The sequence below is a fragment of the Pseudophryne corroboree genome, chromosome 4 (assembly GCF_028390025.1).
Source record: "Pseudophryne corroboree isolate aPseCor3 chromosome 4, aPseCor3.hap2, whole genome shotgun sequence".
In the NCBI taxonomy this organism is placed as follows: Eukaryota; Metazoa; Chordata; class Amphibia; order Anura; family Myobatrachidae; genus Pseudophryne; species Pseudophryne corroboree.
This window is the reverse complement of record NC_086447.1, coordinates 613,199,903-613,212,253: the sequence shown is the minus strand read 5'-3', so window position 1 is coordinate 613,212,253 and position 12,351 is coordinate 613,199,903. Positions and strand designations below refer to the sequence as shown.

Below are 12,351 nucleotides of genomic sequence, written 5' to 3'. Positions count from 1 at the left end.
ATTGCTCGTTGGCTTAGGCTTACTATCCAACAGGCCTATGTATCGGCAGCCTTACCTGTTCCTGAGTCTCTGAAAGCCCACTCTACAAGATCTGTGGGATCTTCCTGGGCGGCTGCCTGTGGTGTCTCGGCCTTGCTACTATGCCGAGCTGCTACCTGGTCGGGGAAGAACACCTTTGTGAAGTTCTACAGGTTTGATACCCTGGCCAAAGAGGATACCCAGTTTGGTCAGGCGGTGCTGCAGCAGTCTCCGCACATTCCAGCCCATTCTGGAAGGTTTGGGACGTCCCCATCGTACTAAGTCTCCCCAATATCCCTTATGGATGCTAGAGAAAATAGGATTTTAATTACCTACCGGTAAATCCTTTTTTCGTAGTCCATAAGGGATATTGGGCGGCCACCTCAGTGCGTTGACTTTTCTGCAGGTTCTCGGTTATGTGGTTATTTGTTGAGCCGTTGCTGATTGTTGTATGTTAGTGGTGTGCTGGTATTAAATCTCACCACTCTTTGTTGTCATGTTCCTTCTCTCATATATGTTCTTTCTCCTTCGGGCATTGTTTTACCTATAACTGCCTGTGGGAGGGGAGTAGCCAGCACACCCAGTGAAGAAATTTAAAGTGCACCGGCTCCCTGTCTATACCCCATCGTACTAAGTCTCCCCAATATCCCTTATGGACTACGAGAAAATGATGTACCGATAGGTAATTAAAATCCTATTATTTTTCTCATTTCATAGGGGCAGTAATGCTTTATTTAGATTACACAACCAAAGGCTTGGGTTAGCATTTTTCTCCTTAGAATGTAGGTGTTGGTCATTCAGTCAACTCTTTGCAAACAGGTGATTGCCTTCAATATACGTACGATGTTCTGTCTGTACTCCACTAGAAGCAAGAGTATTTACAGTACACATACAGTATATCCGGAGAATTATGGTACAAGAGAAAGGGCTCTATGCAGTTGTCCTTACAGCAGCATAATGACTGATTGTAATACATAATTGTCACATCCCATTATATAGCACTATAACCTCCAAATAAATATTTGCTGTGCACATAGGGGGTAATTCTGAGTTGATCGCAGCAGGATCTTTGTTAGCAGTTGGGCAAAACCATGTGCACTGCAGGGGAGGCAGATATAACATGTGCAGAGAGAGTTAGATTTGGGTGTGGTGTGTTCAATCTGCAATCTAAATTGCAGTGTCAAATAAAGCAGCCAGTATTTACCCTGAACAGAAACAAAATAACCCACCCAAATCTAACTCTCTCTGCACATGTTATATCTGCCCCACCTGCAGTGCACATGGTTTTGCCCAACTGCTAACAAAAATCCTGCTGTGATCAACTCAGAATTACCCCCATAATCTTTAGTATATCTCTGTCTATTTTCTCACTCCAAGCTTTGATACTTAGTACATAGACTCATAAGTTTTTTTTGGACCCTCCTGGTAAGTTTCTCTTCTAAAAAGCAATGAATCTATGGGGTATATTCAATTAGGGTCGGATCCATTCCAACGTGCATTTGTCGGAATGGATCTGACAAGGGCTATTCAAAGCCCATCTCAATTCGACGGCTATTACACATCCTCCTGCAGCGTTGTGCTGTAGCGCTGCTGTCCCCTGTTTCCCCGCTGCTCTCCCCCGTCTGCCCGCGGCTCTCCCCCCTCTCCTCCTCTCAGGTCCCCCATCTCAGTTCGACTTTTTTTTAAGTCGAACTGAGATGGTCAGAAACGGGGCCAAAACCTGTCGGATTTGGCCCCGTTTCCCGCAGAAGAACGCAAATTGGCAGCTATACTGCCGATTCACGTACTATTCAACAAGTCGAATTCCCGACTTGTCGAATAAAAATGCTCGGGACTGAATAGGTCGGAACCGGCAGTTTCGACCCTAATTGAATATACCCCTCTGTGTCTCACTATGTGTACACTCGCTGTATAGGTAGGACAATCCTATTAGTGCTAGTGCCTTAAAATAGCAGATTAGTTTACCTTGCATTTGCAAACACTTGATTGAGACTTTTTATACATATGAAGCATTTTTACTGTGTACCACTGAGTGCTGTGGGGATTCTCCCCATGACTCGTAATCAAAATAAAAATACTCTTATTTATGGAACTTCATTGAGGTAGCAGGGAAAAAATGGAATTGAATAATCTTGATTATCTAAATGCAGTTCAGTGAGCTAGATAGATGTGTCCTCATACATCTTTGCTGCAATCACATCAAAAGGCCCTGCTTGGCACGCCAGGTCTCATGAGACTCTGCTAGCGTTGGGCGTATTTGTTGCCAAAAATGCCTCTTAAATCGCAATGCGACTAGGATACTTCAGAAAACTGTGCTGATTCATTTGATATGCAACACTTGTATATCCGTGTGCGACGAAGTCTCTGAATCTGTATCCGAAATTCTGCAATGCAGCAGACTTGGTTGTTTTCTAGACTAAGTTCTGTTGTGCTTTTATATACAGCCTCACTTGCACACAGATATACAAGAAGTGGTGCATATCAAATGAAGCAGCACACTCACCTGGTGCATCTTAGATGTACCGCATTGTGACTTGTGATGCATTTTCAGTAAAGAAAGACGCCAGACGCTAGCGGTGTTGTGCGGAACCTGTCGACTTACTCACATCATGCCACTCCTGCTGAGTGGCGTATTGAAGATAGATGTATGAAGATGCATCTGTAGTATGTTCATCATAAATCATTTATTAATACTGTATGTACACCCTACTATAATACATAAAAAAATACAGTATTGATATAGTAGGGTTTGTCACCAGGTGTAGAGGTTAGTCAGAAATCCACAACATTAGGAGATTTCTTATGTCTTAACTTGTGTGCTCTTTCTATTTTTTTATTTAGGGTGAGAGAAAGTGCATGACTTTCTATTTGCCTAAACTTTTCATTGTTGGATTGCTTTGGCTTGCTTCTGTGACACTAGGGATATGGCAGACGTAAGTATTGGTGAAACCTTCATGTCTTTCAGCTATTTTCTATATGCAGTTTCCTACGTTCATTCACACTGACCACTCACATGTTTGTGCAATGGTCAGAGTAAGCCAGTCCATATATATCAATCTAAGGGTGGGTACACACTAGGCGATGTGCTCAATGAGCAACGTTGTCTAGTGTGTTCCCTTCCTTGCTGGGGAGGTCGCCAGCAGTGCGTACACACTGGGTGACATGCAAACGATATCGTTCAGGGACGTCATTCTGTGGCCGGTCCGTGCATGCAGTTTGTGGGTGACAGTCCAAATTGGGCTGCATGCACAGCATCTGGGGTTAGTTCGCTGCAGCCATTTAGTTACATTTATCCATGCTGACACTAATACAGTCCCATTTCAACCACTGCATATATAGAAGTGTACATAAACATTTCAGGTTCTCCATATAAGTGAATAGTTTGATGATTAAACTGGCATACATGCAGATATGTGAGTGGTTTTTTTGTATGGAGACCAGATTTTACGTAGCTTAATGAACGACTGACTTTGTTGTAGTTTCTGAGCCTCAGATGACTGAGAACAGATATCAGTAGCATGAACCTGACTATAATACAGTACAAGTGAAAATTGCCTTTACATTCCCCTTACTCCATGGGGGTTCTCACCACTCTGAGCCCACCATAATACTTTACTTTGTAAATAATAAAATCTAGCGTTTCATGCAAGGTCAACTAATATTTTAAGTGTTGTCCTTTATTTATCACGACAGTTGTGCATTGAATGCAGTGGACTAATCTTGGTGTTTGTTTTGAACAGAGTTAATGAATTGCATGATCCAACTTACCAGTACAGAGTAGACACTGGCAATTTTCAGGTGAGTAATAAAAATGCCACAAAATGATGGAAACGTAAACCTGTTAGACAGCCATGGTTTTATTTGTGATAAATATACTCGCGTGCCAATCCTCTTCTGGGATCATGTTGTATTTCACTTCAAGCTCTTTTTGGTTAAACAGTGTTTACACACTCGGCACTAAAGCCATATTTGGCTATTTCACAAAATGTTCTTTTTATTAGTCTCTTATGTGGAAAGAGCCATCTGTTGTTAGTAAAACATCATTGCACAGGAGCTAGAAGTTGGCAACACAGACTATATATGCACAGAAGCATCCCAGCAGTAAATATGTACTGGTGATAAAGTCACTACTTTAATCTGGAATCTGGAACATCATTATTTGGATGTCAAGGGAATACAGTACATTTAGCTGTTTGATTCTTGAGTACCATTCGCCATTACTCACAGTTTGTGCCCCTCTGAAATGCTAAGCTGTGTAACCCTTGCTGCAACAAGAGATTTCAATTTTTATGTGTGTTCTCTTTCTCACTCTCTCTGTCTCTCTTTTTTTTCTTTCTCCTTTATTTTTCACTTTGTGACACGTCACCTTTTTGAGTGCAACTGAAACCTGACAAGCTTAACAAACAAAGGTCAATTCAAGTAGTCCACATACCAGGGGAAATTTCTGAAAACTGCTGACAGAGGTGGCTATACTAAAGAAGATTCTGTAACCACTGGTTAGGATTAGGATAGACTTAGGATCCGTGATTTGCTGTTGCAGTTTAGAAACAGAAAGCAAATGTCTTTTTCACAGTTAAAATTTCACTGATCTCCAGTGTTGTTCACACAAGACAAACATTAGCACGTGAGCAGAAATCATACTATATTTTGTAATCTTCTATATATTGAGTGTTTATGCTGCCAAATCTTTATTTCAGGGCATGAAAATTTTCTTCCTCGTGGTGGCAACTGTGTATATTTTGTATCTTTTGTTCCTGGTTATACGGGCATGCTCTGAATTACGACATATGCCATATGTTGGTAAGATTATTATGGTTTTTTTTTTAGGAAAAACAATGCTTGAAAAGAGGAATAAAATGCTTCTACTAAACCTCTGTGCGAGCGACGTCTGTGCTGAGAGCAGAGACCTAGTCATTAACTAAAGTTATATGCTGTTTCATATTCTCTTCCCATTAGGTCACCAGGGAAAAATTGTAGTGGTACATCTTTTGTGCTATCCCAATGTACATGGGACAATATTGTGAGAATGTACTTTGTTATTTGTGGGTGAAAACATAACATTATATTGCTGTGTTTATTGATAGTTGTTGGAGGTCTCTGGGTTATTATTGGCAGGGTCCTAGTCACGTATTAGCCACTAGGAGACAGGAACCCCAGATCAGCAGGCAGTCTGCTTAAGGGGAGAAGTTTCGACAAATGTTACACTGGATGCTAATCAGCCATTTTGTATACTCCGCACCTTTTGTTGAATTAATTATGCCCCTAGTGTTCTGAGCTGTACCAAGCTACAGAGTCATAGCAGCAGGGGCGTCGTGGGAGTGTGGTGGTTTGCAAAGTATCAATACAGTAGAACAATACAGCTGGCATTTGCTGAAGGCACCTCTATCTAAGGAAAGCAAGAAAGTGGTAATCTGACTCCCTTTAAGAAGGTGGATCCAGATGTCAGGAGTGCTGTCATTCTGAAAAGTCCAGTTATTAGAGGTTCAGCCTGCTAGATTAAGAGGCGCTCTCACACTTCAGCAGAGCATTGCACCAAAAGCTTGGTGGGCTGTTAGAGCATGTGACTTTGTACTGGTTTCCTACTGCGCTGGAAGATGGTGGGACACCAAAAGCAATAAATAGCTGCAGTCTGCTTAGTATATTTACTAAAGTGCATGTTTTTAGAAGTTGTCTATCAGTTTCTAGCTATTATCTTCTATACTGTATAGACAAAATGCTCGGACCCCCCCCCCCCCCCATGCAAGCGAAATGATGTGCTCCTGCAGCAAACATGTCTTCGTGAAGGTATAAAACAGGTATATGGGCACTGATTAGATCATTTGCTATTGAAATGGCTTGCCCAAAGGAGCTAACTGAGTTTGAAAAGGGGATCATTGTAGGCTGCATGATGTCATGTTTCCAGGGTGATGCTGGACCTGGTATACAGGAATTTCGGTAACCCGGATGGACTGACCAGCTCAGAGTCCAGATCTTAACCCCATTGAGAACCTCTGGGACGAATTGGAGCGATGAGTGTTTTCTAGACCAACTCGACCTTCAGTGTGGCAGTTTGTTACTGAAAAACAAAAAAAGAATTTATAGGAGCGCTGAAAAAATGTCATTCAGTTACTTAGTAGTAGTTTTATTTAAATACATTCATAAGACAAAATAAAAATACTTTAAAATTGTGCAATTTGATTCAAGCCCATGTCCATATCTCCTTAAAAAGCCATCTCAAAAGGCTATATATGTACCAGTCCAACTGACTGTTTGTAACAGACTTGTGTCTCAGTGCTCCAATACACACCAAATCCCTTTATGTAACAGTTTTTTACAGTCTCTGTGGTACCACTTAAATTTGTATCCAAGCACGGGGGAGAGCGATGTGGCTGCCTGAATAACCACAGCGGTATGCTACGACCCCTAGTTTTTGCAGCCGTAATATGGAGAGCTTGTTACTCACGGTTGTTCACGGCTGTCACGGCTTTAGCTTCTCTTGCAAGGGGAGCGGACCTCCTTAGCCAGGCACCGCTTCAGCTGTGTCCCCAATCAGAACGGCTCGTCGGCCCGCCGTGCAGTCACAAGGAAGATGGTTGGACTATGGGCAGTAGAATCCCAGCAAAAATGCCCTCCTTACGCGTTTCTCCGCCGTTAGGGCAAGCGGTTTCATCAGGAACTTGTGGACAGTTTGCTAAGAAGGGTGTCTGCAGTAATTAATGCACGTGGTGGACCTACAAAATAATGACATCAATAAAATCTCAATCTATTTACTGTCTGTGTACAATCACTTTTGTCTACATAGTGTAGAAGGTGCTAGATAAATAAGTAGAATCTGATTGGTTGCGATGTTCAGCATCTCCACTTCTACAAACCCACAGTTTAGTAATATACCTCCTTAGAGGGTTTAGAACCCATAAACAAAGTACTGGATCCCTTCCCAAGGCACATGCCGTCTGTTAGGCAGCATGGAGTTTGCACAAGTGGGAGAATTAAACCCATATTTATGAAGTTTATTGCAATTGAGTGAAGTTTACAGATGTCTGTGTTTCAGTGTGATCTGTCATTATTTGTGAGCTCCCATGATATCACAGAGAGTGGGTGCAACTGTGCTGTATGGGCCTGATTCAGAAATGTAGACTCATGCATTAGCTGGTACAAAAACATGCACCAATGTTTACCTGGCTACGCCTGCATTTAAGTCACCACATCCCCGCTGCAGTCCACAAACTGTGCCTGACTGTCAGACACTTTGCAAATAAATCCTCTCTGCGACCCCCGCACCAAGACCATTGCAGCAGATGCGTAGTACGGCTAAGACACTTGCGCAGTCAGTCGATAAATCCAAAAAAATCATCATTGCATACAGTTCTGAATTTCCCTATAGTACAAAAAGTCAAATTACGATGTCCGTATTCTGCTTTGTCTATATAATGTAACAAAGAGATGTATAAAAAGCCATATAACGATGTGCTGTACAATGCACTGCTGCGAACAGGATTAGGACTAGTATAGACTTTACCACAAATATGCAGCATTCAGTAGAAAAATATAAATGGTTACTCATGTACACAGGGCTGCTGAGACATGTGGAAATGTATGTTTTCTCTTTATTATCACATATCATCATTTGTTTATTGACGTTTGTGTTGAAACCACATATTGAGCCTTTAGATTTTACTGTCTTTCCTATATTTGATGGGTTTGTATTGTCTGTGAGTCACTTGGGAAGTAGATGTAAAGGCCAGTACTCACTGGCCGATGTGAGAGAGATGTGCGCTGAGCGAACCGCTCAGCACACATCTCTCCCACCGCTCAGCACAGCGCGATGTGTGCTGAGCGTGGGGGGGGGGGGGCGCTCACTTCACCAAGCGGGTGAAGTGAGCAACCCGCTAAATTGGCCTGCGTGCTGGCCAGTCTAGCAGCAGCGATAGCGATGCGCCGGGCTGCGCATCGCTATCGCTGTGAGGAATACACAGGGAGAGATCACTGCTTAAAATCTAAGCAATCTGGTCAGATTGCTTAGACTTTAAGCAGCGATCGCTACGTGAGTACCCCCCTTTACTGCTAGAAACTATGGGGGGAGGGGGGGAGGGGTTTATCCTATTATCCACGCTCCATTTCTCTTACGTCCTAGAGGATGCTGGGGACTTCGTAAGGACCATGGGGTATAGACGGGCTCCGCAGGAGACATGGGCACTACAAAGAACTTTAGAATGGGTGTGCACTGGCTCCCCCCTCTATGCCCCTCCTCCAGACCTCAGTTAGATCCTGTGCCCAGAGGAAATTGGGTGCATTACAGGGGAGCTCTCCTGAGTTTCTCTGAAAAATAATTTTGTTAGGTTTTTTATTTTCAGGGAGCACTGCTGGCAACAGGCTCCCTGCATCGTGAGACTTAGGAGAGAGAAGCAGACCTACTTAAATGATAGGCTCTGCTTCTTAGGCTACTGGACACCATTAGCTCCAGAGGGTCCCGGAGCCGCGCCGCCGTCCTCCTCGCAGAGCCGGAATATAGAAGCCGGGTGAGTATAAGAAGAAAGAAGACTTCAAAGGCGGCAGAAGACTTCAGATCTTCTATGAGGTAATGCGCAGCGGTAACGCTGCGCGCCATTGCTCCCACACACTACACACACTGCAGGCACTGATGGGTGCAGGGCGCAGGGGGGGGCGCCCTGGGCAGCAATAAACCTCTAGGACTGGCTCATATGAATATATAGGCTGCGAAGGCAGTATAGTTTATAATCCCCCGCCAGTATAAATAAATTTGAGTGGGACCGAAGCCCGCCGCTGAGGGGGCGGAGCTTGATCTCACGGCACTGACCAGCGCCATTTTCTCCACAGCACACTGCAGAAGCTGGCTCCCCGGACTCTCCCCTGCTGAACACGGTGACAGAGGGCAAAAAAGAGGGGGGCACTTGTAAGGCGCAGTGAGTGTATAGATTTATCTATATGATTATATAAAAGCGCAGTTTATCTGGGAATTTTGTTTCCAGCGTTATTGGCGCTGGGTGTGTGCTGGCATACTCTCTCTCTGTCTCTCCAAAGAGCCTTATTGGGGAAACTGTCTCTCTCTCTCTCTCTCTACATATATATATATATATATATATATATATATTTATATATAGCGTGGATGTGCGGCGGCACTCAAACAGACTCATCAATATGAATAATCAGGTCATTTAATTAGACCAATGCAACCGACATGTTTCGGGGCAGATCCCCGTCCTCAGGGTCAGACAGCAAGTAAAAAGCACAATACAAACAACATACATATATACCCAAACCAATAAACGTGAACATACTCACCTGTTCGTCGGCGCTCCCGCCCGCCACTCCGCTCAGCTGTGTGCTGGGTCGCTGGATGATGGCGTGTCAGGTGCGCCGGAAGAACAGGGTGGTAACCATGGGAACAGCTGTAGCGTCCAGCAGGGCGCCGCCGCTGTAACCCGAATGTCATCCTGTGTAATACAAATATACAATAAATGAAGTGAACACTATATTAAACAAACAATAATAAGGAATGAAAACTTTAAAAAAACGGCACTTGGTAAGCACTTACTTGCTCTGATAATAGAGCAGTAACTAAAAGTTAACCGGGCTCTTAATGATAGTATACCTAACTAGGCAATCTATACTTAATAGTAACTGGTCCCCACTTTTGACACTGTGTCTTATCTAGAGTGACACTGAAGACATATACAAGGTACTAGAGATAGCTATGTAGGTACTTCTATTGATTCATTGCTCTGAGGGCTGGTTTGTCAAGGGAACTATAGATAGCTTTGTAAACTCATTTGTTCATTTAAACCTCTGGGGGCTAGTGTACCGAGGGAAAATATCCATCGGTTTCCTTCTGTAAAAGTCGCTTTGCCCTATCACCACCCCTAGGCATAGTGGGTACATGGTCAATTAGGGTAGCTCTTATGCTAGACACCCCATGCTTGGCTAGTAGGCAGTGTCGTGCAAACGGCTGCTCGCTAGTGCCCTTTTCATATGCTTTTTTGATGGCACTGCGATGCAGTGCCATCCTTTCTCTGAATTGGCGAATAGTTTTGCCCACGTAGGCAAGACCACATGGGCAGGTCAAGATATACACTACATGCGTTGTCGTACACGTGAGTCTATGCATGATCCTTAATTTTTTGCCAGAGTGTGGATGATTGAACGTGGTGCCAGACACCAGGGTATTGCAAGTGGCACACCCTAGGCATCTGTAGCATCCGTTCTTCGGTCTAAGGAAGTGCGCTGATTGTGTCTTAGTGTGAGTTGAAATGTCGAGTTTCATTACCATGTCTCCTATATTACTGCTACGTTTAAAGCTGGGAAGTAGCCGTGTGTCGGATAAATCAGACAATGCCTTATCCGTTTGGATAATAGGCCACAATTGTTTGGCTCTTTTAACCACGGCCATAGAGGCTGTGGTAAATTTGTTAACCCATGGTAAACAATTCATGCTTCTTTCCTTTACTCTGGATTTCAAGGTCTGCAACCTAGATCATTTTAAAACTTTACGTTTGGCTATCTCAAGTTCCCCCAAGGGGTACCTTCGCTGTACAAATTTCTCAATCATTTGGTCAAGAGCTACCAAAGTTTCACCAGGGTCGGCTGTGATACGTCTAACACGTAGGAACTGTGAATAAGGGAGCCCTCTACGTAGTGACTGTGGGTGAAAACAATGATAATTTAACAGGCTATTTCGGTCAGTGGGTTTAACATATATAGATGTAGTCAATTTGTCTCCCTTGTGACTAATGTTTACGTCTAAGAAATGTATGTTTAAAGGGTTGATGTCATAAGTAAATTTCACCGGATGTACTTGTGAATTAAATCGTTCCCATAGCTCTATCAAATCAGTTTCTGTTCCCCGCCACAAAACCAACAGGTCGTCTATAAAACGCCTATAGTACCAGGTCTGTGAGGCTACTACTGGATCCATGTAAAACATTTGTTTCTCCACTACATACATGAAGGCGTTAGCGTACGAGGGGGCCACCGCCGACCCCATCGCACAGCCGGCAATTTGCAAATAAAAACGCCCATCATGGAAAAAATAATTGCGGTACAGTACCTTACTCAATAGTTTGAGGAAAAAAACTATTTCTCTAACGTCCTAGTGGATGCTGGGGACTCCGTCAGGACCATGGGGAATAGCGGGCTCCGCAGGAGACAGGGCACATCTAAAAAAGCTTTTAGGTCACATGGTGTGTACTGGCTCCTCCCCCTATGACCCTCCTCCAAGCCTCAGTTAGGTTTTTGTGCCCGTCCGAGAGGGTGCAATCTAGGTGGCTCTCTTAAAGAGCTGTTTAGAAAAGTTTTTTTTTAGGTTTCTAATCAGTGATTCCTGCTGGCGACAGGATCACTGCAACGAGGGACTTAGGGGAGAGACTTGCAACTCACCTGCGTGCAGGAGGATTGAAGTCTTAGGCTACTGGACACTGAGCTCCAGAGGGAGTCGGAACACAGGTCAGCCTGGGGTTCGTCCCGGAGCCGCGCCGCCGATCCCCCTTACAGACGCTGAAGAACGGCAGAACGGAGGTCCGGAAACAGGCGGCAGAAGACTCCTCAGTCTTCATGAAGGTAGCGCACAGCACTGCAGCTGTGCGCCATTGTTGCTACACGGCTCACTGATCTCGGTCACGGAGGGTGCAGGGCGCTGCTGGGGGCGCCCTGGGCAGCAATATAGATTACCTTAGAGGCAAATAAATACATCACATATAGCCATTAAGGCTATATGTATGTATTTAACCCAGGCCAGTTTTCCTAATAACCGGGAGAAAAGCCCGCCGTGAAAGGGGCGGAGCTTATTCTCCTCAGCACTCAGCGCCATTTTCCTGACCAGCTCCGCTGGTGAGGAAGGCTCCCACTCTCCCCTGCACTACAGAAACAGGGTTAAAGAGAAGGGGGGCATAAATTGGCGATATAATTATATATTAAGAGCCCATATATAGAAACAACACCTTCTAGGGTTGTTATATACATTATGGCGCTTTTGGTGTGTGCTGGCAAACTCTCCCTCTGTCTCCCCAAAGGGCTAGTGGGTCCTGTCCTCTATCAGAGCATTCCCTGTATGTGTGTGCTGTAGGTCGGTACGTGTGTGTCGACATGTATGAGGAAAATGTTGGTGAGGAGAAGGAGAAAATTGCCTGTAATGGTGATGTCACTCTCTAGGGAGTCGACACCAGAATGGATGGCTTACTTATGGAATTACGTGATAATGTCAACACGCTGCAAGCCGGTTGACGACATGAGACAGCCGGCGGACAAATTAGTATCGGTCCAGGCGTCTCAGACACCGTCAGGGGCTTGTAAAAACGCCCATTTACCTCAGTCGGTCGACAGACACTGACACGGACACTG

At 44.3% G+C, this 12,351-nt stretch overlaps 1 protein-coding gene across 4 annotated transcripts in view; it reads left to right on the top strand.

The window, feature by feature from the left end:
* Positions 1-12,351, top strand: part of TMEM181 (transmembrane protein 181) — a 236,698-nt gene that overhangs the window by 164,353 nt on the left and 59,994 nt on the right. For all 4 annotated transcript variants that reach the window (XM_063917643.1, XM_063917644.1, XM_063917645.1 and 1 more), the window contains 3 exons: positions 2,860-2,951; positions 3,759-3,816; positions 4,716-4,818. In XM_063917643.1, the coding sequence (XP_063773713.1) occupies positions 2,860-2,951; positions 3,759-3,816; positions 4,716-4,818 (253 nt within the window). The remainder of the gene's footprint in view (positions 1-2,859; positions 2,952-3,758; positions 3,817-4,715; positions 4,819-12,351) is intronic.